This window comes from Manacus vitellinus, unplaced genomic scaffold, assembly GCF_001715985.3.
Source record: "Manacus vitellinus isolate BGI_N305 unplaced genomic scaffold, ASM171598v3 scaffold_8_pilon, whole genome shotgun sequence".
Classification (NCBI taxonomy): Eukaryota; Metazoa; Chordata; class Aves; order Passeriformes; family Pipridae; genus Manacus; species Manacus vitellinus.
The window spans coordinates 17691456-17718124 of NW_021940864.1; the positions used below are offsets into that span (position 1 = coordinate 17691456).

A 26669-nucleotide genomic window follows, 5' to 3' on the forward strand; every position below is an offset into this window, starting at 1 on the left:
TCTTCAATGCAGACTGGTTTGTTCCTGAAATAAGCAACCTGCCCTTTGATGGGGACAACAATTTATCAGAATTTAGGAGCTTGTGCCCCCATCATCAGCCTTTGTTCAGCTATCACTTGGTGTGACTTGGGCAACGCTCTCCTGAAAGGAATGACTCTTGGCTGTAAAAGTTGCTGCTAACTGTCACTCAGCCCCAACCCTGGTGCTGCTTACTGCAAAGACATCCTAAACCCAGGACTCATGCAGCTGAAAACACAACAGTAGGGAGCAGCCTGATCCTGAAGCCTCCAGGAAGTCAGAGGAGCCCCAGCCCGCAGTACTGCCCAATAATCACATTTATCAAAATGTTCCTTTGTGCTGGGTTCACAGCCTACCCGAACATCGTCCAAAATTATATTACCTCAACAGGCAGTTTAACTATAGGTACTTAATTTAGTATTCCTTTCCACTATTTCTCTTCCCTTGTAGTGTATTAGTCATTTCAACTCCTTTTCTTTATTAATGACAAGAAAAAAGCCTGTGCTTGCTTAGCTGGATCTTCCCTTGCACCGTGTAAAGGTATCTGTTAGGTCTGTGTAAGTTCATGTCCGTCCCTCTGTAGGAGTGTGGATGTATTGATTTTTTTTAGCTCCTCTTGTCACTCCTCTTTGCAGTACTATTGTTTTTTATTGGAAGAGATTGGAGGGATTCTTGGATCTTTCAAGTTAGGCCCTAGTGATGGCAGTCTTTGAATTTCTTTCCCCACCTCTTACCCAAACCATATAACATTACTTAAAATTATTCTCTTCCTGCAGCAAGAACTTGCACTGATCACCTGAGGTGAGCTTGCGCAGACCTAACAAATACCTTTACACGGAGCAAGAGAAGGTCCTATTAAGCAATCACAGGCCACGCAACAGGCTGCACATCCCACCCTGTATGCAGTAGAAATCCTCAGAGCCTGAATCCTGTGCTGTGCTATCAAAAGCACAAAGTCAGAGTCTTTGCAGATGGAGACAATGCTGACTGGTATCACCCAAGGGATACTGTCTGCATATAAATACTTATTTAAAAATATTCCTTCTGAAAGTACATTAACACAACAACACTAAAGATTCCTGAATTAGGAAGTGTTAAGCTCAAGCTACTTATATGGATTTTAGTTCCTTCCAATAATACTGTTTCTACATATACAGCCATACATTTTTTTTCCAACAGAATCCACTGTTTTATTCAGAATAGAGGAAGATAATTTATTGTGAAATTATTCATCCTTACTACCGTGAAATGTCAAATCATATTTAAGCAGAGTGAATCAAGTCTATATCAAATACAGCATTTTCTGATTTGTATGGTCCATTCAAAGACTACCAACAATTCAGCTCCCCAGTGAACACTAAGGGCTATTATCTTGTACATGTACAGAGATGACCCAAAAAATAAAGAGCATATTTTAGTCACGTAAAAAAAGTCAGATTTATACAATAAAGATAATTATGCAGCCCCAAAATTTGTTCTGCATGGGCATATTCAGTTCACCTAGTGCAGAGATCATCCTTGTCAGCTCTGCAATATCTTGCTTCACTCAGAACAAACTTCCTCAGTTAATGAGGCAATGATCCTGCAGAGAAGAGGTCCCTTTACTACATATCTCACAAGTAAACCCATTCTTCGTAGTGAAGGAATAAAATCTGTAAAAAAAATATACAGAGACTATAGCTTCATCATTAATAACTACTCACATAATGGTGGCCAATAAAGGTTGTGTGAGCAAACAGAACTATGCCAAACCATAAAGCATTCATTAAGTTGCAAAGTTATACATCATTAGGTAGGACTTGATATCTCGTAAAATTTAAAATAGCTGTCTGAAAAACAATACTGTTTTTTAAACACAGAGCATTACCCTAAAAGGAGTTATACCCTCCAAGCATTTAATTAGAGTAACTTTGAGGCTGTATTACCTATGCTAGACACCACACAGACACCTAACAATTTTTTGAAATACACTTAAATAAAAAAAGCATGCATGTATGTTATGTGTGCATCAGGTTTTCAATAAAGAGTGTTTATGGACTATAAAAGATACGTGAATTAAATGTAATAAAGGGAAGCAGTTTATGAAAAACATGTATTTATGATAACGGTACAGATTTGTCAAGGTTTGGTATTGTACCAAAAAGCACCATTAAAAGTTTTGTTCAGAATAAATACAATAAATTTATTGCAACAAACGTGATTTGTAGCTTAATGTAAAATAAACTTAGAAAAACAGTGCTAAGAGGTTTTGTGTTTTAAAGTTATTGGATTGGTTAATGTAGTTAATAGAAGCCATCTCAGAGATATTAAAATGAAGCAACAAAGTTATGCAATAAAAAGTTTACTTAAAAGGATGCAAGAGACACAACTAAAGTCTTCCCAGAGCAGAGGAGGGGATCTGTTTTACCATGCCCATGCCCTAAGGCCTTATAAAAATAAACAAAACCCACTCCTAAATAAACAAACATGCAGACAGTGAAAGGAAAAAACAAGCTAAAAGGAAAGGAAACAACTAGACAAATCCTTAGCATAATGCTTGTTGAGCTAAAGCTAGGAAAAACAACTTTGAGAAAAACCAACATACAACTAGTATGTTAAATATGCGTAGCTAGGAGGAAGAAGGAAGTAAACATGCAAATAAACACCAGTTGGTTGATGCTGCTTCTGCGCAAAAGCTCCAGAACCTGAAGGCTAAAACCAATGCCAGGTGCTGCAAACAGTCAATCTTTGGCAAGAAGGAAATTAGTGGTATTTAGTTATCCTCAAACCAATGGTATACAGAACTAATTATTCAATAATCTTAAATTTATCATGTCTCACGGGACAGTTATAAAGATAGTCCAAAAAAATCCTAAAGAATGGCACACTTTCAGCACAGACCCCTGCAAAACATGTCATAAAAAGGAACTCAAACCATCAAACTTCATTTAGAGCTGACTATAATTCCACAAGTATTACCCACTACCTACAGAAGGTAAAGAATGTGGATACTTCAAAGCAGAACAAATACAATGAAGCATCTCATGCATTTCAAAGACTGAAGAGTGACATTTTTATAGAGCAAGCTGTGCACTCTGGCATTGGTTAAAAGCTTATACATGAGTTAAAGCATCTGAAGCTCTAAAGAGAAATTGTATCAACTGCTAAAGGAGTTCCTCAAACATCACTCTTACACTCTCTGCAGACTTTGTGTTACAGATATAAGCTGCATCCTCATAGAATCATAGAATGTTAAGGGGTTGGAATGGACTTTAAAGATCACTTAGTTCCAACCCCTCCTGGCATGGGCAAGGACACTTCCCACCAGACCAGGTTGGTCAAGGCCTTATTCAACCTGGCTTTGAACACTGCCACAGTTGGGGCATCCACAATGCCCCTGGGCAACCTGTTCCAGTGTCTAAACACTCTCACAGTAAAAAATTTCTTCCTAATATCTAACCTGAATCTCCCCTCTTGCAATTTGTACCCATCATTCCTTGTCCTATCACTGCCATTCCTGATGAAGAGCCCTTCTCTGGCTTCCCTGTAGACCCCCTTCAGATACTGGAAGGTTGCTCTAAGGTCTCCATGCAACCTTCTCTTCTCCAGGTTGAATAGCCCCAACTTTCTCAGCCTCTCTTCATAGGGCAGGTGCTCCAATCCTCTCATCAACTTCATGGCACTCCTCTGGACTTGCTCCAACCGTTCCACTTTCTTCTGATACTGGGGGCACTGGAACTGTATGCAGTACTCCATGTGGGATCTTCTCAAGAGCAGAGTAGAAGGGGAGAATCACCTCTTTCAACCTGCTGGCCATGCTCCTTTTGGTGCAACCTGGGACATGGTTGGCTTTTTGGGCTGGGAATTCACATTGCTGGCTCATGTTGAGTTTTTCCATCAACCATCGACCTCAAGTCTTTCTCTGCAGGGCTCCTCTCATTCATGTCTCTCCCCTGTAGGTAGTATTATGCAATAAAACCCCAAACCCACCGAGCTCAAATATAAAAAGAAATACAGTTCTTACTTCTATCACTCAGGACACTGCCCTGGGCCACATCAAGATATCCCCATGCTTGGCCAATGGATTTCTCTGCTATACAACAAGGGAAAACTGATAATTGAATTTCAAGCTTTGTTACATCTCTCTTCCTTCCTGTCCTGAACTGTTCCTCTTTTCTCTGCCTCTTTTGCCCCACTCCTTTCAGCTACTGTCACACCATTCTTCTCTCCCCTAATTCCATTCCCCTCCTCGGTTCTCCTCTTCAGCTAATTTCTCCAGCCCTTCCTGTTGCTGCAATGCTTACTTCTGTGCTGTATTACAATGTATGAAAGCATTACACAATTTCCTATTTCTCTCTCAGCTCCTACTTGGGCTTGCCTTTCTCCAAAAACACCATAATTAAAACTGCAACTTCACTCTGGCCTCTCAAATCTTCTTTCTCACCAGCCTGTTCCTCAGCCTTCCTCATCGCACCCCAGCAGCATCTCCTCCTCCAGCCAACCGGTGAGGTGAGGTGAAGTCAATTAAGAGCTTCTGCTCTCAGATCTGGAGTCTACTGCAGCTGACAAGAGCACAAGAAGTCCCGCTCAGCCCACATACCAAAAGCACATCTGGCCCCAACAGTCACACAATATTTAAAGAGAAAGGAACACTGCTCCACACTGATGTAGCCTCTGGAGACAGTAGGTACAAACTCAAGGAAGTCCAGGGAGCACATATAAGGAATTGATCCCCATGAGCAGCAAGAGTCATATCACCAATAGCATAGGAGCCATATTACTCTTCCTCATCCACACACTGAAATACAGACTAATGTTTTGAAAAAAATGTTCTTGAAAAACATCAGCCTTAAAACAGAGTTTGATTTTGTTGAATCTCATCAAGCAGAGTTCTACAAACCTGTAAGCCACTAAATTTAAGCTCTTACAAATAATGAAGAAAGCACCAAGTCATTTCTATTATGAAAAACACCATCTTTTCTGTCAATAGTGACTGGAGGTCACTAAAGCTGCAGGTAGGTCTGGATTTACCTTTCCATTACAAAGCCGAGCTTACATTAATCTCACTGATTCTTACCCTCCAACCTAAAGTTGGGACCTACCCAACCCAAAATTGGGATCTCTTACACCATTTTATTGGTAATCTTCCCCAAGTTCTCCACTCATTTTTGTTTCCACTCAATTTTCATTGCTTGAAAGGTACTTGGATGGACATAAAATCCTTTTGACTTAAACTTTGCTTTTCCTGCCAAGGCACAATCCTTTCCTTGAATATCCACTGCCAACGCTACCTCACATTTTTAAAAGATTAGAGGCCCACTATCATTCATCAGCCACACCAACACATTTTCCACATTTTACCCATGCTGTCATTCTGCTTAAAGGAAATTATTGGTGCCCTGCTTCATCAAGCTCCAGGACAATTATCAGGCAGGTTTTGTGTGTGAAAGCCAATTTTTTGCCTTCAGAGGAAATATGCTGATGAACACTTGATCCTTTTTTTGCCTAGCTCATTTCTGCTCATTCCAATTGTCAAAAAGTAAATTAGAACCAGAAGGGTCAGACGACTCTGCCCAGGCACCAACCATCATTATTATTGTCAAACTAGTCATGTACCCAGGTTCTCTCATAAACATATTGCCCAGAAAAACTTTGTCCTTATTCAAAGGAAAAATAAAGTGTTGCATGGGAATCCTGACAGTTACCATTTGGAGCATGTCTGAGGAGGATTAGACACACTTTCAAAATTCATAGCAGGGTCCTAGGTCTCTCAGGGGAAAAATCTAGTGTATGACAGAAAACTGTCAAGGCAAAAGTTACCAACAAAACACACAAATGGGAAAGGATAATACTGCTAAACAAATAAAACCAGGTGCATGATTAGGAAGTGCAGTCATTGTATAGGTTAGCACATTTTCACGTTAAAGCTGCATTTGTGAAATGGCATGAAAGGGAGGATGTTCTATAATTAGACTACTTACACGCAGACACCTATTAAGGCAGTACAAATTCTTTACATGACTACTCTACCAAATGAAAATACTATTAAAAATTCAAAGAGAGTTAATAACTTCAAGAGGCAAAGACTGAGTTGTTTTTACACTTACTTCTATATAAAACTATAAGTAGACTAAGTTGTATCTTCACCATAATTTAACTGAGGGTATTGGGAAAAAGAAGTGCCAGGGATTCCTGAAAAAGGGAGGAAGAAGTGAGTTGCAGGCCATATGGCTCTTGAAGCAAGTTGCTCTCCACCTATGCTGTTTTAAGATCAGGCATTCATATTTTACCCCATCTTTTGGGACTTTGAGGGGGGAGGGGAGGGGAAAATCAGTAATTTACTAATTAGCAACATTTAAGCAAGCCCGATAATTAATAAGCTGCTTTCAGCAAGGCATTTAATTTTGTAGCACACACAGGTGCTGTGTTTATCTAGGCTGTTAATTAGTTCAGTTTACTCCTTGTCCACTGCAATTAAAAACTGCAAGTTCTGAAGTGTAAGTAATGTGAAGAAAGGTTTGAGGTCCCTCCATTTAAGAATATACTGGTACTGCAAACCAATAAAAGTGAGTAGATAATATATACTTCAGTTATGCAAGTGTGTACTGAGAGCGTAGATGAAGCCTAAGGTAATTGGTAAGCTCAAACTTGTCTAGCTACCTGTTCAACTAGCATGGGCAAGGCATAGAGACAGTCCAGTAACTTCCTTGCAGCTGGATCTAATTGTGTTCCTTTCTCATATCCTATTCATGGTCAGATCAGCTGAGGGAAACTTCTCAAGCAGTCGCAGGATGAGGCTCAGCTAAGTCTCTGCTGAGGTGTGCCTTGACATCCTTGACAGTACTTTTCAAGGAACTACTTTAAAAGAAACAAAAATATGATACAGTTATAACTGAAAAATTGCTGGAAAACATGAAGTCCTGCCATCTGCTCTAAATATCACAGCAAGCTGATATCCCACAGCAAGGCTGTCCAGCATGAATACTATGTCCAGCAATATAGAAAACTTAATTCTTCCTAGAAGGCCTCAGGTGACCAGATGAACCTGACACGAACAACATGCAGCTGCTCCCATCACCAACTCACACACTTCAGTATCCGGTCACATGCAAAGTCTCCTTGTGTTCTGTAACACATCTGATGTATTTTGATTGCAGCAGAAGAGGAATCAGTAGATAGCTTTTCACTGTCCCCAAAGGACAGTCACATCTCAGTCCAGCTGAAAGGTCATAAACCACTGCTCTATTGCATGCAGCTCAATCTGAAGTTCACCAGCAATTTATTTAAAAATATATTTCATTTGCTTAAAGAAAATTGATAAAATGGAGAATGGCATTGCCACATGGTCCAAAATAAATGCATGTTAATAATATCTATCTGTTAATTACTTCAAAAATTATTTCTGCCAACAGTCCCTACATCTACCCTTGAGATGAACAACATATGTTAGAGTTCTCTGGTGTACTACCAGATGGAGACTGGCAAACACAGGCAGAGGTGAACTTGAAAGGCTAAGATTTTATTATTACTTTAAGCAAACTGAAATTGCCAATTAGCCTGAGACAGCTTATAGTGCAAGGAAGTATAAATTTTGAATTGCTTATGGGTTAGCAAATGCAAAGCAACATCTTTTTCACTGAAAAAAGGTCACACCCCTTTTCAGCATTATGGAGAGCTTTCTGGAAGCTTAGTTTTATTAATGCAAAGAATGGAAGAAGTTTAATAAATGTCTAATCATCTTCACCGTATCCAATATTTGAAGTGAAATTTATTTTCTTGCACGTAAAAAGACAAGCAGGTACTTTAACTATTCACTCACGTAGCCATCTGCTACCTTGGTTTTTAGACTATCTCAAACTGTGAAACTGGATGATTAAACAAAAAATGAGAGAGATTAAACCAGACAAGGTCTAACTTGGTACCTTGAACAAAATGTTCCTGCCATGCGCATACTTCAAAAACAGTCTGAAAGAAAACTCAACACAAATGTCCGCTTCCTTGCCTGTAGGACTTTCCATAAACCCCTCTAGAAAACAACATATATTGTTTCCTTCGGTCTGCCTTTCACAGGCAACAGTAGAGTTTCACCACTGCAGCATCACTACCCATAGGAGGTCTCACAAGCTAAAGCAAGCATCTTTTTGTGATGTGGCCCACATATGGTGTGCCTAGGACACCAGTGGCATCACACTGCTCATGGGACAACACTTGAGCAAGACATACAGATAAAGTCAGTTATATTACGCTTCCAACTCCAAACTAGTGCTTACCACCAGCCTTCTCCCCACCATGCTGCCACCTGCCCAGCCCAGAGCACTCTGCTGTGGGGAGGGCACTGTGCTACTAGCCACCCCATCTGCAGTCAGTAACAAAATCCCTGCTGAGGCACAAGTCTACTTGAAAATTTCTCTCACCTGAGTCATGGTTGAGCATGCCATACACACAAAGCACTTGTGGCAACACCTTGACAAACACAACAAGGTTCTGTTTCCTTTCCCAGCCCTTCTCCTTGGTGGACACAACAATCACAGATTAAACTATCTGATCCCAAACAAAATCCATTTCAACACTTACATTTTTGGCTGCTTGTATAGCAGGGAATAGGATCTGCAATATTGCAGTATATGATGTGATTATAGTTGTATAAATCTATCATTACAGTTTTTGGGTAGAGGAAGACACCACACAAGAAGGAAAGTATTAGTTTACAATCTAAACAACAGCCAGGACGAAGCCAGAGACTAATGCTGGGTGGGGACTGTGCAGACAATTTCCATCATCTCTGCTGCACCACAAGGTTTGTCTATCTCATAGCCCCAGGGAAATTGCTTTAAAAAAAGCATAAAATCCTCAGGGGCAAACTGCTAACCTCTGGCACTTTGGAGTTCCAAGGTAATGCCCCACTTCCACCCAAAGCCTCATGCAGCGTCCACACCTACCTAAAGACACATCAGGTAAAGAAGTTCTGCCAGCGAACAAACGGGGAGTGCTGGAAAGAGGATCTCAAATGTAGATTACAGCGGGGGAAAGTGAGAAGAAGCTGACCTGGATGTATCCTTGCAACTAAAGGTACTCTGAAGCAGCAACCTGGTCTCTGATCTCTGCATTACCACAGCCCCACATGAAGCTTGGTTCATGCTCTGTGACCAGGCAAAATTATTGTGTGAAGTACAGCTGTGGTAGCAGATCTCCACTATTTCATCAGACTGACTGCACCTCTAGTAGCCAGAGGCAGCCACAAGGTTACTATCAGAGATCTGATATTACTGCTGGGTTATTCTCCCACCAGAGAGACTTTCAGGTCTTTCACGTCACAGGCTGAACAGTAATGTTGTTTCCAGGGGTCCCCAGGCTGTACTTTGCCTGATGATCTGGGAGAACAAAGGAGCAGGCGTCAGTATTGTAACACATAATGTAGTGAAAAGAGGATAATACAGATAATAAAGTGAATTACAGGAGACAAGTGATTCCAGCAAAGGTGAATGACAACAGAAGTTATTAGTTAAACAAAGAAAAGGATTTCAAACTAGGAGAAAAGTGAATCTAGAGAACATAAGGAATCACAAAGCATTGAAGCTTCATGGACGACATCATTTAAAGGCGTACAAGCCACCTGGCCCTTTACCTGGCACAAGAAACATTCACGATTTAATAAGAGTTTGGTAGTTCAGAAGTCCTCCAATGGTCCATGTATGGTCATACTGGAAGACTTCATAGTAGTACAGACAAATCATTAGGTCCTGGACTGAAAAGAATCCAATGCACTCCTGGGGCACAGCTTCTAGTTTCATTTACTCCAAAGAAACAGACACCAAAACTGCTCGAACTAACTCAGTCACAGCAAGCAAGACAATCAGGAGGCTGCTTCAAAATTCACTACAGTGCCATAACATGATGCCAATACAGATACAGATCAGCAGTCAAGCCAATTCAGGTGTCAGACACCTCAAAACTATAGACAGGCCCTAAGCTGAGAAAAAAGCATTCAAAGATTTTAGAAGATTTTGAGTGGAGATCCCAGTAACATCAACATGGGTTGATGCAAGTCTGCAGCCAGACTCTGTGCTGCTCAGTGCCTATAGGAGCAACTGATGTGGCTACTGTTCACATAACTCTTGTCTGAAACTACTACCTCTGGAAGGTTTTTTAATTAAAAAGGATTTAGTGCTATTAAACAATAAAATATCAGAACCCCAGAGGAGGCATAATTGCAAGATGAATTGTGCAGCTCCACAGTTTCCAAATCCACATGGTGTTACTGGCAGCCAGCCTTCAATTATAAGAAGGTAAGAAGAAAAAGCACACAGCCAGTGACAGTGAGGCAAGGTGCCCACCATCCCTTAAAGGAATACTGCTCCCCTTGGAGTTTCTGCACTGACTGAACTTTGAGACATCTGCGTCTCTAGAACTTGCCATAATCTCACTGGTTACAATGTGGATAGCAAGGTGTGCCAACTTTACCCGGTGTAACTTCAATGCTACTATAACCTAAGTAGGCTTCACATAGGGGAGCAAAAGCTTCAACTCTGTCAGCCACAAGTAAGTGACATTTGCCTTCAACAAGCTTTGGCTGCGGTCCAAGACGTGTGCTGGCAACTTAGCAGAACAATTCATTTAACAATAACCTCCCTCCTGCTACTCAGTATCTCCCTGTAAAGACCTGCCCACAGTGGGAGTTGCATAAGAACAAATGAAAGCCAAAGAGAACTGGAGTAAAATTGCTCATATGGGTTTGAAACTTCTGTAGTTTGCTATTTCAAAGATTTATAGGCAAAAGCTTTGCTTTGGTTTTGGGGGCTTTTGGGGGGTAAGGAAGCAAAGCAGGGCATAAGTCAAGCATGTGTGTGTTCTGATAGTCCAGACATTTCGCTTCATATTTTCAAAGCATTTCAAAACAATACTTCAAAAACCAAGAAGTCTTCCCAAAGAGAAAACTTAAGAATTTCACTATAGAGCCCTGATCAGCGTGCTTTGTTTGACCAGAATTAGATTCCTTTCCACCTTCCATTTGCCCCAATGACAGTGCTTCTCACTGTCCCAAATGGCTTCCTCACTACAGGCACAAAGGTATTTTATATGGCACTTAAGGGACACAGGTGACTTTATGAACTCTTATTCTTAGTTGAGAATTCTTATTTCACAATTTCCTGCTAAGAAAATAATATAACCACCAATACACTTGAAGCACATGAATACTAATACAGCTACAATCACACCAATCAGAAAACTGATCTGCATGAGAGAAGAAAAGAGACAAGACTCAAAGGAATGAGGAGAAAAACCCACATTTCAGTTGGGTGAAATTCCTGATCTAGTTTGCTGCACAACCAGAGACAGAAAAAAGACAGCAGTGCAGTACCACTGAAGAAACACATAATAACCCAACCCTCAGGTCACATCTCAAAGGCACACCCACAAATGAATACCAAGTATTTCAGTGCAACCTATAAACCAAAAATTCCTCTAAAAATTCAGGCTTAATTTACTTGCCTGTCACAAGCAGTACAGGGATACATGGTTTCAAGCATAACATCAGGGTCTAATGTTGTGATCTTTCTTCTATTCAGTTATCACAAACATATTCCCAGCCCTTGGAGTCCATCCTTGCAGACAGCACACCAATACTGAGTCTGGCAGGGATGCTGATACACCTGCTATGTAATACTACAACAAAAAGAAGTCTCAGTCTCAGCGTTTCTAAAGAGATCTGATAAGACTAGGACAGTATTGATGGTCTCTGTTGTACTTTATAGGCTGCCTTAGCAAGCAGCACTTTCAAAAAGGACAGATGAATGTAGCAATCATAAGGCAAGTGGTCCTGTAAGAAAAAAACCTTGCAAGTGCATGCATTGCTTAGCACAGAAGACCTGCAGGCCTCCATGGATTCATGGATTCATCTTGTGAAAGGCTGGTCTTGAGTGTCTGTATACACACAAGCCTGAACAGGCATACAGCACTGAACACCAGTTTAACTCCCAAGTTTTTCAGTGAACAGATTCCCATCTCCCTGCAATTGCTCTTGTACCTGGAGATAAACGAGCAATTCAAAGACCTGGAGAAAGCATTACTGCTGAACTGTGCCCACAACGCAGGCAGGGATTCAGAAGCTGCCCCATTAAACGAGCAAGAAGAAAGTTACACCTCGGCAAGCACCTCTGTGGCAGCAAGTAGAACCTACTAACGTCATGTGCAATTGGACTAGTGACACAGCACATACCTGCTCAGCAGGTAAAAAGTTCTTCACATTTTCAGCTTGGCCCTTTGCTAGGCAACATGCTGAGCCACATCTGCTGTTGAGATGTGCAGAAGGGCAGGATCAAGACTGACAGCCACTGGGACAAGAGTGGTACACAGAGTAAGAGAGATTAAAGCATCGAGTTTGCAAAACCTGTAATTCACCAAGGAACACTCCAGCTTTTCAAACATTTACCATACAAATTCTTTTTGTCATTTCATATTCTAGCTGACATATAGAGAAATTTGTAACACCTGACAGTAACTAGTTACCAAGAATTAATATATTTTTTTAATAAGCTAATAACAGACAAGTACAAAATAGACAACAGACAGGGACTCTGGAGATTTCCTAACACAATACCCTGCTCAAAGCAGGGTGAACGAGGGCAAGTTGCTCACATCTATGTCCAGTCAGACTGTCATCATCTTCTTCAAGGACAGACTCCAAAACCTCTCCAGATCACCTGTCTGAGGTGTTTGACCAACCTCACAGTAAAATAATTATCTTAAAAGGAAATTTCCTGTATTTCGGTTTGTAAACATACACCTTGACAAGATTTTCCCTGAGGCTTCTCCTCTCCAGGCTGAAGAATACCAGCTCCCAAAGCCTCATCTCATAAGAGAGACACTCCCATCCCTTACTAATCTTCATGATCATTTGCTGGACTTGCTGCAGTATGCCCACGTCTCTCTTACACTGGGGAGCCCAGAACTGGACAAAGCACTCCAGATGTGTCACGCCCTACAGAGTAGAGGGGAAGGATCATCCTCTTGAGCTGCCAGGGATGCTCTTCCTAATACAACTACTACCAAGCTGTGGGGTACGCCACTAGGGTACTGATTTCCAACTGGACTTTGTTCTGCTGACCACAACCGCATATGGCCACCAGCTCAGGTAGTTTTCAGTTCACCTCATTGTTCTTTTGTCTAACCTAAACTTCATCAGTTTAGCCATGAGGATGTTATGGGAGCCTGTGTCAAAAACCTTACTAAAGTCAAGATAAACACATCCATTGCTCTTCCCTTATCTACCAGTCTAGTCATCTCATCAGGTTCATCAAGCATGATTTCAGCTTCATAAATCTATGCTGACTACTCCCAATCACCTTCTTGTCCTCTATGTGCTTGCAAACAGTTTCCAGGATTATTTGCTCCATTAACCTGCCTGGGGACTGACAGAAGCAAATCTTCCATAGGTTCACAGACTTGTCTCCTTGCACTTTTTGAAGAGACTGGTGACAATTGCAGGAATCTCTCTTAATTGTTATGACATTTCCAAGATAATAAAGAGCAGCCTCACATTTGCATCAATCAGCTCATTCAGCACTTGTTAGTATGTCTCACCAAGTGCTGTGGACACGTATATGTCCTGTTAAAGTATTCCATATTCTAAGCCTCATCCAGTAAGAATAAGTCTTCATTGCTCCTGACTTCACCACTGATCTCAGTGACCTGGGATTGCTAAAGGCAAGTTTTACTGGTAAGGTAATGATAAAGAAGGCAGCGAATACTTCAGTCATTTCCCCAACCTTTGCCACAAGATCCTCCTGCCCCACTCAGCAGTGGATCCAAATTTTCTCTCATATCTGTTTAGAAGCCCTTCTTGTTGCTCTTCACATCACTTGTCAGATTCTGGGTGGGCTCTGGCTTTCCTAATGCTATCTTTGAACAATCAGTGTCTCTATATGCTTCCTGGGTCACCTTTCCCTGCTTCCAGCTCTTCTACACTTTTTTTACAGAAGTGGTCAAATCATGGGGACTTGCACTCAATGCTTCCTCCATTTCAGTACTCCACTCAGTTTCAAGTCACTCAATTCAATCCCCAGAGGACTTCTGGGGATATGACATGAAGTCCCCCAGCAAAGGTTTTATGAAAACCTGACTCTTAATCAAAGGAACAGTCTTAAATGAGTACACTTGGCCAAAGCACTTCATACTTAATGATGACCTTCACTGAACAGGTTTTGAAGGTGCTCCCCAAACAAGGTCTCATCTTTTCATTTTCTCTGTTTTCATTAGGTGATGATATGGAAACCCTGCAGTGCTAGAATCTATTTCAAATTCCAAGTCGGGGGCTAAGCAAGAACAAGTAAATAAGCATGCTTTAGTGGCCACTTTAAAGCACAGGGTGTTCAATTTTCTCTTGCTCTAGATCTTCCATTATAAAGACATTACCTCTTCATCATGGCAGCTCATTAGCATTCACTTCAAACACAACTCCACAATATGTCACAGAATACTATCAGGTAATTCAGGCTCCTAAATTGCATAGCTGGCACCAATACAAACTTCTTGTTTTATATTAAGACAATGAAAGGCCTCCTTGCTCCATTCTTATTTCTCGCTGATAAAACAGAGGTTGAGGTTTATGCACAATACACACAACAAGGGAACACATCCATAAGTTGAATGAATTTCTAAAGTATTTCACAATCCTCCCTAGCAAGGAGTTTACAAAATGCTGCTATTCTTTTCACTGAAATAAACACTGTTTTCAGGATAATTAATTTTTTTTAAAAAAAATCTTATTTCCAAAAGTATGAAAGATATTGCACATTCCAATAATTTATTAACCTGCAGTACTGTGTTAAACCTTGGTTCTTTCCAGCAGTGATGTTTCAAGAGCAGTTGGAAGTCAAATAACTGTGTCCAGGGTCTTAAAAATTGAAAGTAAACAGGTTAGAAGGAAAGTTAAATTCTGTGAAGAGTTTTAGGTATCCAGAAAGAATAGCACTATTGGAAAGAAATTCTGCAGCATCCAATCATTTTTTGTTAATGAATTATAAGGTAAATATTAATTTAATACATTTGTAAAAGCTTGTTTACCCATTCTAAAAGCATAACATCTTTAATAGCAATCTGAAGAGGATTACCAAACAGCATTTCAACTTCTGAGGTCACTTAGAAAGCAGGCAAGGCTGAAGAGGTAATTGAGGGTGGCCTCTGCAAGGAGAGGCTGGAGCTGTCCCATGCTGGACGTGACTGGTTCCAAAGACCCACTGCAGGGCATGGCTGAGCACCTCAGCCACGATGGTGCCACCTCAGGGAAAACATATGCAAGGAAGAGCCAAACACTGCCTGGCAGTGAGGGGTGAGAAAAGAAGTGTGAGAAACAGCCCTACAAGCACTCTGGTCAGAAGGCGGAAGCGAGGAGACACTGCAGGCACCAGAGCAGAGATTTCTTCACAGCTCCTGGAGCTACCATGGTGGAAACAATGAATTCACTTTGGTTGACTGCCAAACACCCATCCAGCCGCTTTTCCTCCTCAACAGGATGGGGGAGAAAGTAAGATGGAAAAATCTTATTGGTCAAGATAAATAAGTAACTGGGAGAGGTAGTGGGAAAAGCTGGGACTGGATGTTGCCACATTCTCCTCTATGGAGAATCTTTCATGGTTAGCAGTGAAAGGATAAGGGGTGCAGTATTACTGTGAGTGTAAATTTTTAACCTTTGTCATGATGATATTCTCATATTAGTGTGGGGACTTCCACCTGCACATACCACCAACCCTTCAGCAAAACAAGGAATTTATTCACTGCTTCCCATCAGCAGGCAGATGCCCAGCTGCTTCTTGAAAAGCAGGGCCTCAGCATGTAAAACCATTACTTGGGAAGACAAAACACCACCATTGAATGCCCCTACCCTTTTCTTCCCCCTCTCCTTGAGCTTTTATTGCCAACCACAATATCCTGTGGTAGGGAATATCCCTTTGGTCAGATGAGGGTTCAGCAACAGCCACAGGTGCATTATCAACACTTCCAGCTGTAAAATGGGCTGCTGCAAAGGAAGTTGCCTTCAACACAGCCAGACCCAAAACAATCTCCACCCCTTATTTCATACCACTTGTATTACACCCAGGCCCCACATTACCCAACACATCTAAGTAATCTCTGACTAGACCATCCCATCCCTTTTCTTTGTCATTCCTGAGGCCCTTTTATACCAACACTTACATGTTCTCCACACTTACACCATTTTTATGTCCATCAGTCAGATTTATACATACTCATTAACCAATATCCTCTGTCCAAAGCCAATTCTCCTCACCAAGGTAGCTAGCTAAAAAAACTGTTTCATTTAGACTTCAAAACATGGAAGGGTGCTTACAAAGAAGAAGCTATACAAGTCACTGGTTTCAAAGACAGAATACTAGACAAAGTAATATAATACACGTCGCCTTCAAGTATACATGTACATAAGGGTGTAAAATCTAAAGGCAACATTCAGTCCTTCATAGAGAAAAAGTCTTTGCAACTACTGACAGTGTCTTCATCTCGCAGCATTCTGAGAAACAAGTTTGTGCTCAGGAAGTAGCATAAAACACTTTAACTTTAGACCTGTTTGTCTGTATCTACTACAGGATGACCTACCAGTTAGCTTTGTTACTTTTATCTCGGTTTTCCATTTCCATCTCAGCCATTATCATGGTGAGATAACCTTCAACAAGCACCACAGAGCTATTTTATTAATAGCTACTATTAATAAAATACTACTCAAGCAGCAAAACCAGATGAGAGAAAAAAAAAAAAAAATCCAAACTAAATGCAACCTTTAAGAACCATCTCTTCTCTCATTTTCATTTTTTCTGGCTAAACAGGGATAGAGTGTATCACACTAATCCCCATTCCTACTTTGATGTTACAGAAAACTGCCTGCACTCACAGCCATTTAAGCCAGTCTTATCCCTGCTAAGATTGTGCAAGGAAAACAGCGTTAGTTTAAAGCTCTGCCTAAAAGGAAAGGCTCTTACCTGCATTAGCCCAGGGGAGATACCAGGGGCAGCTGACATTCACATAGGTGCCAGGCAGTCCATCTGGCCAGCAGGCATAGTCATCAAATGTTCTGTTGCAAAACTTGCCTTCTGCAGAGAAAGAAGGGAGGGTTGTGCCACTGACTTGTATTAATACTGCAAGAAGGAAAAGACTAAAGAGCAGAGTATAAAAGAAAATACAGACACATGCATTTAAGCCATAACAGCATTATGCATTTAAGCTTTGATGTGCAATTAAATGACATTTAGTTTTCTGAGAGTTTATTCCCACACAGGAAATAAGAGCAGATTAGGGTCTTAGTCTAAATCAATTGGCAAGAAAGATAAATTAATACTAATCCATTACCATCTTTTCTCTTTTACACACTTATGTGTCTCAGTTTAATTAAAATAATTTTTGCTATGAACACTAAATAAATTCCTCAGAATGGTTCACAATCCTGCAGTTGGAAAGTCTAGCCTAATATATAGATCCATCAATGAAATACACACACACAACCATAACTTTGCACTACAGCTCAATCAACATGATAATATTTCAACTTCAGATTTATTAAACTGTCATTCTTAGAGGGCAGCACTCAACTGCTCAACAGGATAATGGAGCAGAGGGAGATGAATGTGTCCCTGCCATTGCTGTCATCAGCTCCTGCTCTCATTCTGCCATAATAACACAGTTAAGACAAGGAATATTGACAGTTTTTAAGTAATTCTTTACAGACACAACTTTAGACCCATCTTATCTTTCTTGAGTGTGTCACAAATGCACTGAAGCATAGGAGAGGCTGCATGGTGTCCAGTTGTGAGTATCATTGACAAGGCACCAGTGTCCTCCAAACATCATGATGCTGGCACATCACAGATGTTCTCAGCACATTATTGTAGCTTGTCATAGTGTTTGGGCTGCTTTCTCATTTTCTTAAGTCACTTGTTTTTTTTCCAAAGCCATTTCAGCATTTTACAATGCTCAAAATAATTTATACCACCTTTACAACCCACAAACTCCTAGTTCAATAGGAACAGCAGGGTTCCAGATTTTCTACTACCTTGACCCCTATAAAAGTTACAGGGGTATTACATTAGTGGGCTCTTGATGTGCTACAGCCACCACTTGCCACTGCAAAACACTCTGGACCTAAGGACAAACATCTTTACAATGAAATTTTTCTATGAAATGATTCCTCAGCAGAGGGAAGAGTCCCACAGAGAGCAGGCAGAAGCAAATGGGATAAAGAAGCAATGGACCAGAAAGTAAGCTCAAGAAGTATTTTCAAGCTCATAATCACTACCTTGCTACTGTAATCATGCATTTTAAAAACTAATATATCCTATCCTGACCAAATTAGCTTACCTGAAACAATAGGGGGTGTCTCATATAAGTATTTTTGGCATTGGAGCTGATACTCCTTCCACTTCTGCATAACTTCAGATAGAGACCCATCTGAACTCTGAAAGAAAAACCATGAGTCTCAGACATTGTAGGAATTTAAGCCATATGGTTTTTCATGTAGACTGAGTAGGTGAGTGTGAAAATGACTACAAAGAGACAAAACAGCATTGCTTCTCATCCCTTTCTATTTGTATAGAAATCCCTTTCCATTTGTACCACGAGGAACTGAAAAACCCACAAACTATATCCTCATATATCTATATCCTTGCTGAAACCCAAACTGAGCTAGCCTTGCTCTCTTGAACATGCCCCAACTATGTGATTTTTTTATCTCAAGAAAAGATAGGGACAGCAGTAAGCCCTTTATTAGTAGAGATTTTCTTTCCAACAGCAGAATTTCTGCTTTCCCATAAATGAAACCAAATTAGTTCACTGTATTCAGCGGATATTCCTCAAGTAGTCTTCCAGAATGCGGATAAAAGCTTTTCCAACTCATCTTTTCTTCCCTGAGCAGCTTTTCCCTGCATCCAGCATATTTTTCCTGAAACTGCAGAAAGAACAGGGACCTCCTTTTTGCACATTTTAAAAGGCTGCAGGTTCCACCATCAGCTAAACCAAATAGTGAGGGGGCAGGGGAAAAGTATGTACAAACTTCCACTGAGGACAAAGGAAATTAGCTATTATTAGAATGAGCAGCTAACTCAGCGCTGGCTGCTCACTCAACCCTAGCAGATGTCCCACCTGCCTCACAGAGATCCAGCTTACTCACTGCATTTAAGTAGCAACATCAGTCCTTCTGTCCTCTCTTCAGATTCGTATAAACTTAATTACAAATGTAATGGACAGGATTAGCAGGCTGTAAGTGATTAACAGCGCAGCTAACTCAGCCTTCTTTTTCCAGAGAAAGGCCCAGCATGGATGTCTCAGACATACAATCAACAGCATGAACGTAGTGGTACAACACTCTAACACTGAGTGAGGGTACATTCGTTTAATCCCAGATGTCCATCAGTTTATTTAGTGAAGCACAAGAGTAAATAATCCTTGCAGTTTTACCCTCTCACCTTCAATGGCTAATTTTTATTTTCCACTTGTGCTTCTAAACCTTTCTCAGATGGCTAGAATAAAATCAGGGCACAGGAAGAATTATTTTAAATTGAAGAAGTAATTTTAAAACTATATTGCACTTTAGGAAAGCTAAACCAAATGCTGTCCTCTACAACCAATGTAACCAAAATTTAGACACTAGTGGAATCACCTTGGTATAAAAGAACAGAAGTAGAACTGATATTTTTGGACTACAGCCACCTCAAGTCCTCTTCATTTATATCCTTCCAATTAAAAAAGTGTTAGAAAAGAAAAAAAACAAACACCATATGCATAATGCTTTTGCCTGGATTAAGCCATCAGATTTACTTACAAATGTGCTCTTGTACATGTGATAAATAGAACACTTAGTAGATATCTGTGTTGTGCTTCAAGGATAACTACCTACAACTTACCTGTAGCTAGGGCCTTGTGGCCATAATTTAGAATTTAGCCAGCTCTCCCTGAAGTCAAAACAAGTACAAATCTGTGGATCTTGGAAACTCTGACCCTGTGCACCTGATTTGAATAATCTGATCTATGCCAATAAATGCTGCAAAGTCTGTCTGGGCTAAAATGAATGGATTCCACTGGATTTTAACTCCATGTGCCTATGGAAACACAGACTTCTAATGTAGTGATCTATGCTCAACATACCTGAAGGGGAAAGAAAACATCACCTAAATTAGGTCGACAGGTGTGTGTAGAGAAACAGATAATCAGTAACTAAAACTAAAATGCCATTTACAGATCCACATAGGCTGAAAAAGGATAAATGACCAGAGTACAAGGAGAAGAACAGCTTTCAAAGTGTAGCTTCTCTCAGGCAGTCTTTAAAAAGTGACTTTCAGGTTATATGCAATTTAGAACCATAGAATCATTTAAAGGTCTTCATCTTACAAAGGTGGTTATTGAAGTTACACAGGACTGTTTCACTATCCTCTCATCACCAGGTTAACACTAATAAAGGAATGAGAAGGACCTTTTCTGGATGAACTCTTAAATTACGATTCAGAATAATTTCAGAAGTCACTAAATGTCACACATCTTCCCAAAAAGTAACTATTGATCAAGTATGTTGATGACTACTGCATCAAGTTAATCCAAATCCAGCTTTTAAAATCATTACAAGATAAAGATGCATACAGAATTTCATTTAGAAACAAGACTCTATCTTTTAAAATATCCTGACAATACCCTAAAATTGCTTGCATTAAGAAAATTTGCTCTTTTGGAGTCAGCAAGCCTTAAAGTATCTTTTGCTAAATCAAGCTTTCATCTATTGCCTTCACAAATGCAGGAATAACCAGCTTTAATTACAGCTGAGGAAAAAGCAAGCCTCTATCCCTTCATTTAATGAAAAAGTAAAAACATTCTACTTATATTGGTTTTTCATAATGTGAGAAGAAGCTCTAACAGGAAGATTAGCAACCTATAAGAGTAAAATAATTAGACATGCCTTTCTATGGATAAGACGAATTTGGTAGACAGTTTTCTGTTATCTACAGTTGCAATAAGACAATAAAATATAAATTCCAAGACCACATAATTTGTTCTCTCTATGCAACAGTTCACTCTGGTTCAGCTAAATACCATGCTTTCTTACCAGACAAATTGACTTAAACTTGCATTTAATATATGCTAATCTCTATTTCCAAGGGCTTTTGGCCCACATGAATGAGAATCACAAGTTACACAGTACCATAGATTTACCATGTGAGTAGTTACTCAAATAAATACTGTATTTTCTTGAAAAGTTATTTAATTCCTTCCAAAACAAAGCACTAAAGGAACATATAAAAGCCAAAGGTTAATCGGTCAGCACCCAAAATTTGGAGCAAATGGAAAAAAGTAGCTTTGTTAAACTCAGAACTATATTTTTGTTGCTAAAAGCATGTAGTTGTGGCTTTGTTTGGGGATTTTTTCCTAGTCATACTCAACCACAGGAGGAAAAACAGCAGTAGTTTTGCTGTGGTGAAAATATATCACAGAAGGATAGTGGAGGAGAAGATAAAAGCACAGCTGATTGGTTAAGGTGGAGGAGTCAAAAGGCATGAATGGGTGAAGAACATTAGGGAGATGAGTAATGGTGCAGCCAAAGGAGTTTAAAACAGATGGAGAAAAATTAGGATGGGCAAGAGGAGAGACTGGGAGTCTCTCAGTGTAAGTATACAATTAAGTGTAATTAATCTCTAGAGAGAACACTCTAAATTAGCACATTGAACAGTCTGAAGATAGAATTCCTTACAAACCCTTAAAAACTTCATAGGAAAGCCCCTTTCCATAGCCATCATTTGTCTTCATAGCACCTACTGTAAAACGAAGCATTTTAATCACTTTTCAACATCTTTGAAACAATTTCTGCTGAAACAAAAACAACATCCATACAGATCCAAGGTGCTTAATGCCACAAAAGCAATATTCTAATACAGTGAAATCTGAGCACACAGAATATAAATCTGCAGGAAAAATACACCATGAAACGGCATCAAAGTGGAGGGGGGAGCTCTCAGAGCTTCATAAGCAGCTGGTGACTCCTGGGGTTATCTTCTTTCCTCTTCTCCCATCATCACATATAAGGCCTCACATGCAATAGAATGAGAAATTCCTCCTTACATTTGTATTTCTTTTGTCTTTGTCTGTTTTTAAATGGGAACACTTATGTTACAATATTTTCATGCTTCTAATATTTCAGAATAACAAGCAAGACTTCACCTTGCCATTAAAGGCTCACATCAAGTTGAATATGAGTAAGCAGTGCCCTGGCAGCCATGTCCTGGGGGGCATCAGGGAAAGCATCACCAGCCAATCGAGGGAGGAGATCATCCCACTCTGCTCTGCACTGGGGCAGCCTCACCTTGAATATTTTGTGCAGTTTTGGGTACCACAATACAAGAAAGATATTAAGCTCTTAGAGAGCATCCAAAGGAGGACAGCAAAGATGGTGAAGGGCATTGAGGGGAAGCCATATGAGGAGCAGCTGAGGTCACTTGGTCTGTTCAGCTTGGATAAGAGGAGACTGAGGGGAGACCTCATTGCAGTCTACAACTTCCTCATGAGAGGAACAGGAGGGGCAGGTACTGATCTCTTCTCTGTGGTGACCAGTGACAGGACCTGAGGGAATGGCTTGAAGTTGTGTCAGGAGAGGTTTGGGTTGGATATAAAGAAAGAGGTTTTTCACCCAGAGGATAGTTGGGCACTGAACAGGCTCCCCAAGGAAGCGGTCACAGCACCAAGCGTGACAGAGTTCAAGAAGCGTTTGGACAATGCTCTCAGGCACAGGGTGTGACTCTTGGGGATGGTCCTGTGCAGGGCCAGGAGTTGGACTTGATGATCCTTGTGGGTCCCTTCCAACTCAGTATATTCTGCAGTGTAATCTTAGAACCACTGGGACCTCCAAATTGCTAATCATAGTGTTCAAAAGCAAAAGATAACCAACTTGGCACTGAACAACACTTTGGCATGGCCTTGGTATTCTTCCCTTGGATAGTAAATATGACATACCCACCTTGTGAGAAGAGGATTCAGATTATATTTCCTGCCTTTTATCTCAGAAGCACCAGCAAGTTACTTTTAAATTTCACTGCTTTTTTTGGAAAGTCCAACGCAACATTATTTCAAGGCTATTCTGCTCAGGATCAGCACAGCAACTAAATCCAAGATAGGTGAAGATTACATATTACCAGATTTATGCTCATTCCGACTTAACATTCTTTCCTGTATAAGATAGATCTTTTAAATAATCTGTTATGTAACATAAGATATAGGTTTTCATCAATAAAAGCCAACACAGCAGTGAGCTAATTGAATTGTTTATTCAATTCATAGCATGGACATAAGCTGGAATTTAGTTTTGTCCTCAAATCACAGCCCAAATGGGGCAAAACACAACATGGCTATCCCACAACAATCTCCTGGGACCCAATAGCATCTTTCATTTATTGAGATGAGATTCCTCCTGTCCAAGAAAGAATTATTTTCAGGTTTCAAACTTAAATAAATAAATTTATTTATAAATAATTTAATAATATATAATATAATTTATAAATAAATTAATTAATACAGTCACCCTCCTGATAGTGCTTTCCCCCCAAACAAGATGTTTCAGCTTGCCACAACAGCCCTCTATAAGCAGAAGTTTAAAAATAGAGGCTGTAGCACAGCACAACATTGCAACAGGACTAGCTACTGACAGAACAAATTCACCTTCCCCTGGAATTAGTCATCACATTTATCCACTTCTAACTTGAAGTAAATATGAAAGCATATGATTGGCAAGATGCTACTACTACCTCCCTGAGCCCATCAGCCAAGATCCAATTTCTCTAGAGTTACTACAAAATCGTAAAAAAATTTCTACAAATGTTGCTGCTACAATCACCAGTTTGTAGGGTTGGTTACATTTCCTTAATTGCTGCAGAAAAAAACGTAAACTCAACACTAAGCCAAAATACCCAACACCAGCTGACACTAACAGGGTGCTTTGACCCACTGTTTACCACATGACAAAGCAATCCCACTGAAGATTAGTCCTTCAAGTACAATGCTTTTTGAAAACCAAAAGAGGTTCTAGAAATACGTTAGTATGGAAGCAGGGTTTATTGTTCAGCCCTCACTCCAATCCAAGAGAAGATATTCAACCCAGTATTATAACTGCTTAGTTCAACTTCTATGTAATAAGTGAACCTAAACCCATTATAGGCAACATCTGACAGTCCAGTTACTCTCCTTCATGTACTGCAGGTATGCCAAAGGAGAAGGAGGTACATCAAAAATTACACTGCTGTCTCTATTATAGATAGTTCAAAAGACATCATTAAACATACCCAAGTCATACCTTTTCCAGAGATCATAAAATAAGATCACACTTTAGGACATCTGAAATTCCCCAGATTTCTGTATTTATCAAATTCTCTTCCCATATTATGCTGCCCAGTATTGAGTTTAATGTAGTTATCTGACATTACACAGCACTAAGTGACCCTCTGAGGTAAAGTCATTATTCTTGGTCCCTTCTGTAGGGCTGCTTGAGTGATCAGATGATATAATATTAATTTTGCTTCCCAAGTCATATTTTACAAGATACTTCATCGGCAGTTGGATCACTCTGCACAAATTCCTCACCCTTCATGAAAAACAAACAGGATCAAAACAACTTTTCTTTCAGAGGGAAGGTTATTGCCAGCTTCTACGAGCTTTTCCTGTAAATGCTTCTGCTCCTTGGTTACTAATGAACCAGTGGCTTCAGCAGCTCAAGAGCACCAGAAAAAGAAACCTTTCAGCGTTCTTCCTGATAGGGAAACAAATGAGCTCCCTCAAAGTAGGTACCAGATTCAGGGAGAAACTCCCTGATGACACCTGCCAGCTGTTCTTTCTCTTAGGCTGCAGCAGCCTAGTACTTTACAATAAATCCTTCAAGATAAACAAAAAGTCTCAGGACTTTGATAAAGGCAAATCTTGAGAACAGTGTTCCACCAGCTGTCTATGCATGGATACTCTCCTATTCTGCAACTGCTTCAAGTTTCATGATATCTGAACTCAAAGCTGCAAGAGCAAGCTCTCATCAGACACCTACATTTGATCAATGCACAGGAGAGACGCTCCTCTCCCTCACTCATCAGAGCCTCTCAGCCCAGACTGATGGCAGACTTCCAGTACTGAACAGTAACATCGGGCTTTCAATAACTTCCCAAAACACACAGTATTCCCCCCATTGCAGTTCATCCTCTGCCTGAGCAGCTTCAAAACAGTATTTCAGATAATTTAGAGAGCATCCTGAAAGAGCAAACACCACTGCTGTCAAAGACAAGAGTATGTATAAAAATACCTGGGTGGAGCTTGATTTCTTTCCTCTTGACTATTTTTCTTTTGGTGGTGTTTGTTGCTGTTGTTCTTTCTGTTTGTTTTAAACCAGAGGCTGAATGTCAGCATTCCTCTCTCTCTCAGCTGAAAATAACCACTGGACCACATGGTCCATCATCCTGGCCTGCCTGCCCTCATGCATTTTTCTTTCTCTTCTACACACCTGCACAGCTTCAAAAGGAAGATTTGGCTAGGCTCAGTCCCATGGCAGCCTATAATAGCACAGGGCACTTATCACTGCCATCACCCCTCCCCCACTCTTAAAACCTGTTCTTTCTGGATTGAGGACAAGAGAATAAGCATATGAATCTCCTAAAGGTTTGAAAACGCAGAATGTTTCTCCCCAGAGTCTCAGATAAGGCATTTTAAAGAACAAACTCAAAACTGATTTAAGGCACATTCCTGTTTCTCAGTACTTCTGCGCAGGCAGCTCCACTTCAGCTGACTTACTGCTTCAAAAATCATTCCAAATATGTAAACTGTCTGAGCAGGCAGGAGAATTCAGCTGTGACCACAAGGGTTTCCACTCCAGGGCCAAACGCTCCAGCTCTGTCCTGGGATCCTTCATTGGTGCTTTGAAAATAACCAGTTTTCCGAACACTGAAATTTTTGTTTTTCCAAGGTGCATTTCAACGAGAAAAATTTCCTTTGGCCCCTATAATTTTCTGGATCAAGACAAAGTATTCGGCATTCAGAGACAGATGTCAAAGCAAGCATTTTTAAGATATAAATCAACTTGCATGGTATACAGTCCCAAAATGAAGGGAATAAAGTAAAGCCTAATATTTCAGCATACTACAGAATTTAGCATTATCTTTTAGAGACATAAATAAATAAAATCAAACTCCTGTAGTCAAGTAAGATAGTCTGAAAATGTGGTGCAAACCTGTGTTCATGGGGTACAAGGTTCTAATGTTTCTGTGTTCAGTGGTGGACAGACCTGGGACAAGAACCTGCAGAGTTTTTCTGTCCCATGAAGGACTCTCCCAGCCCAGAAAGATGTTTCCTCTTTGATGACTGTAGGACTCATGAATCCTTATGCTTACAGTTGAAGCAGATACACATTTAGATTGGCAGCTGTTGTTACCAGAAAATGTTATTTTCATTACAGTGTCTTTCATCTGTTCTGGTAAGTGTTCCTGTCAAGGATGTATTACATGAGTCACTCAAAAATGCCAGAAGAAACTACAAGCAACTACACAGAGGCACAGAAAAACAAACAAACAAACAAACAAAAAAAAAACCAGCAAAATTCAAAAGCAACTATAGCTCACAAACTCTTGGAGAGAAGATCAGAATCCAACAATTTTAATGGGAGACAGAGT

General features: G+C 40.2%; 1 protein-coding gene across 2 annotated transcripts in view; it reads right to left on the reverse strand.

Moving 5' to 3' along the window:
* The window catches only part of GLP1R (glucagon like peptide 1 receptor), an 86572-nt gene that overhangs the window by 39437 nt on the left and 20466 nt on the right, over window positions 1-26669 (reverse strand). Inside the window, exons 2-4 of one of the 2 annotated variants that reach the window (XM_018085365.2) lie at window positions 21735-21794; window positions 18358-18454; window positions 16986-17096 (exon numbers count right to left, since the gene is read on the reverse strand). In XM_018085365.2, coding sequence (XP_017940854.1) covers window positions 16986-17096; window positions 18358-18454; window positions 21735-21776 — 250 coding nt within the window. In that variant the 5' untranslated portion in view covers window positions 21777-21794. The remainder of the gene's footprint in view (window positions 1-16985; window positions 17097-18357; window positions 18455-21734; window positions 21795-26669) is intronic. The other variant, XM_018085363.2, reaches the window with a different exon arrangement.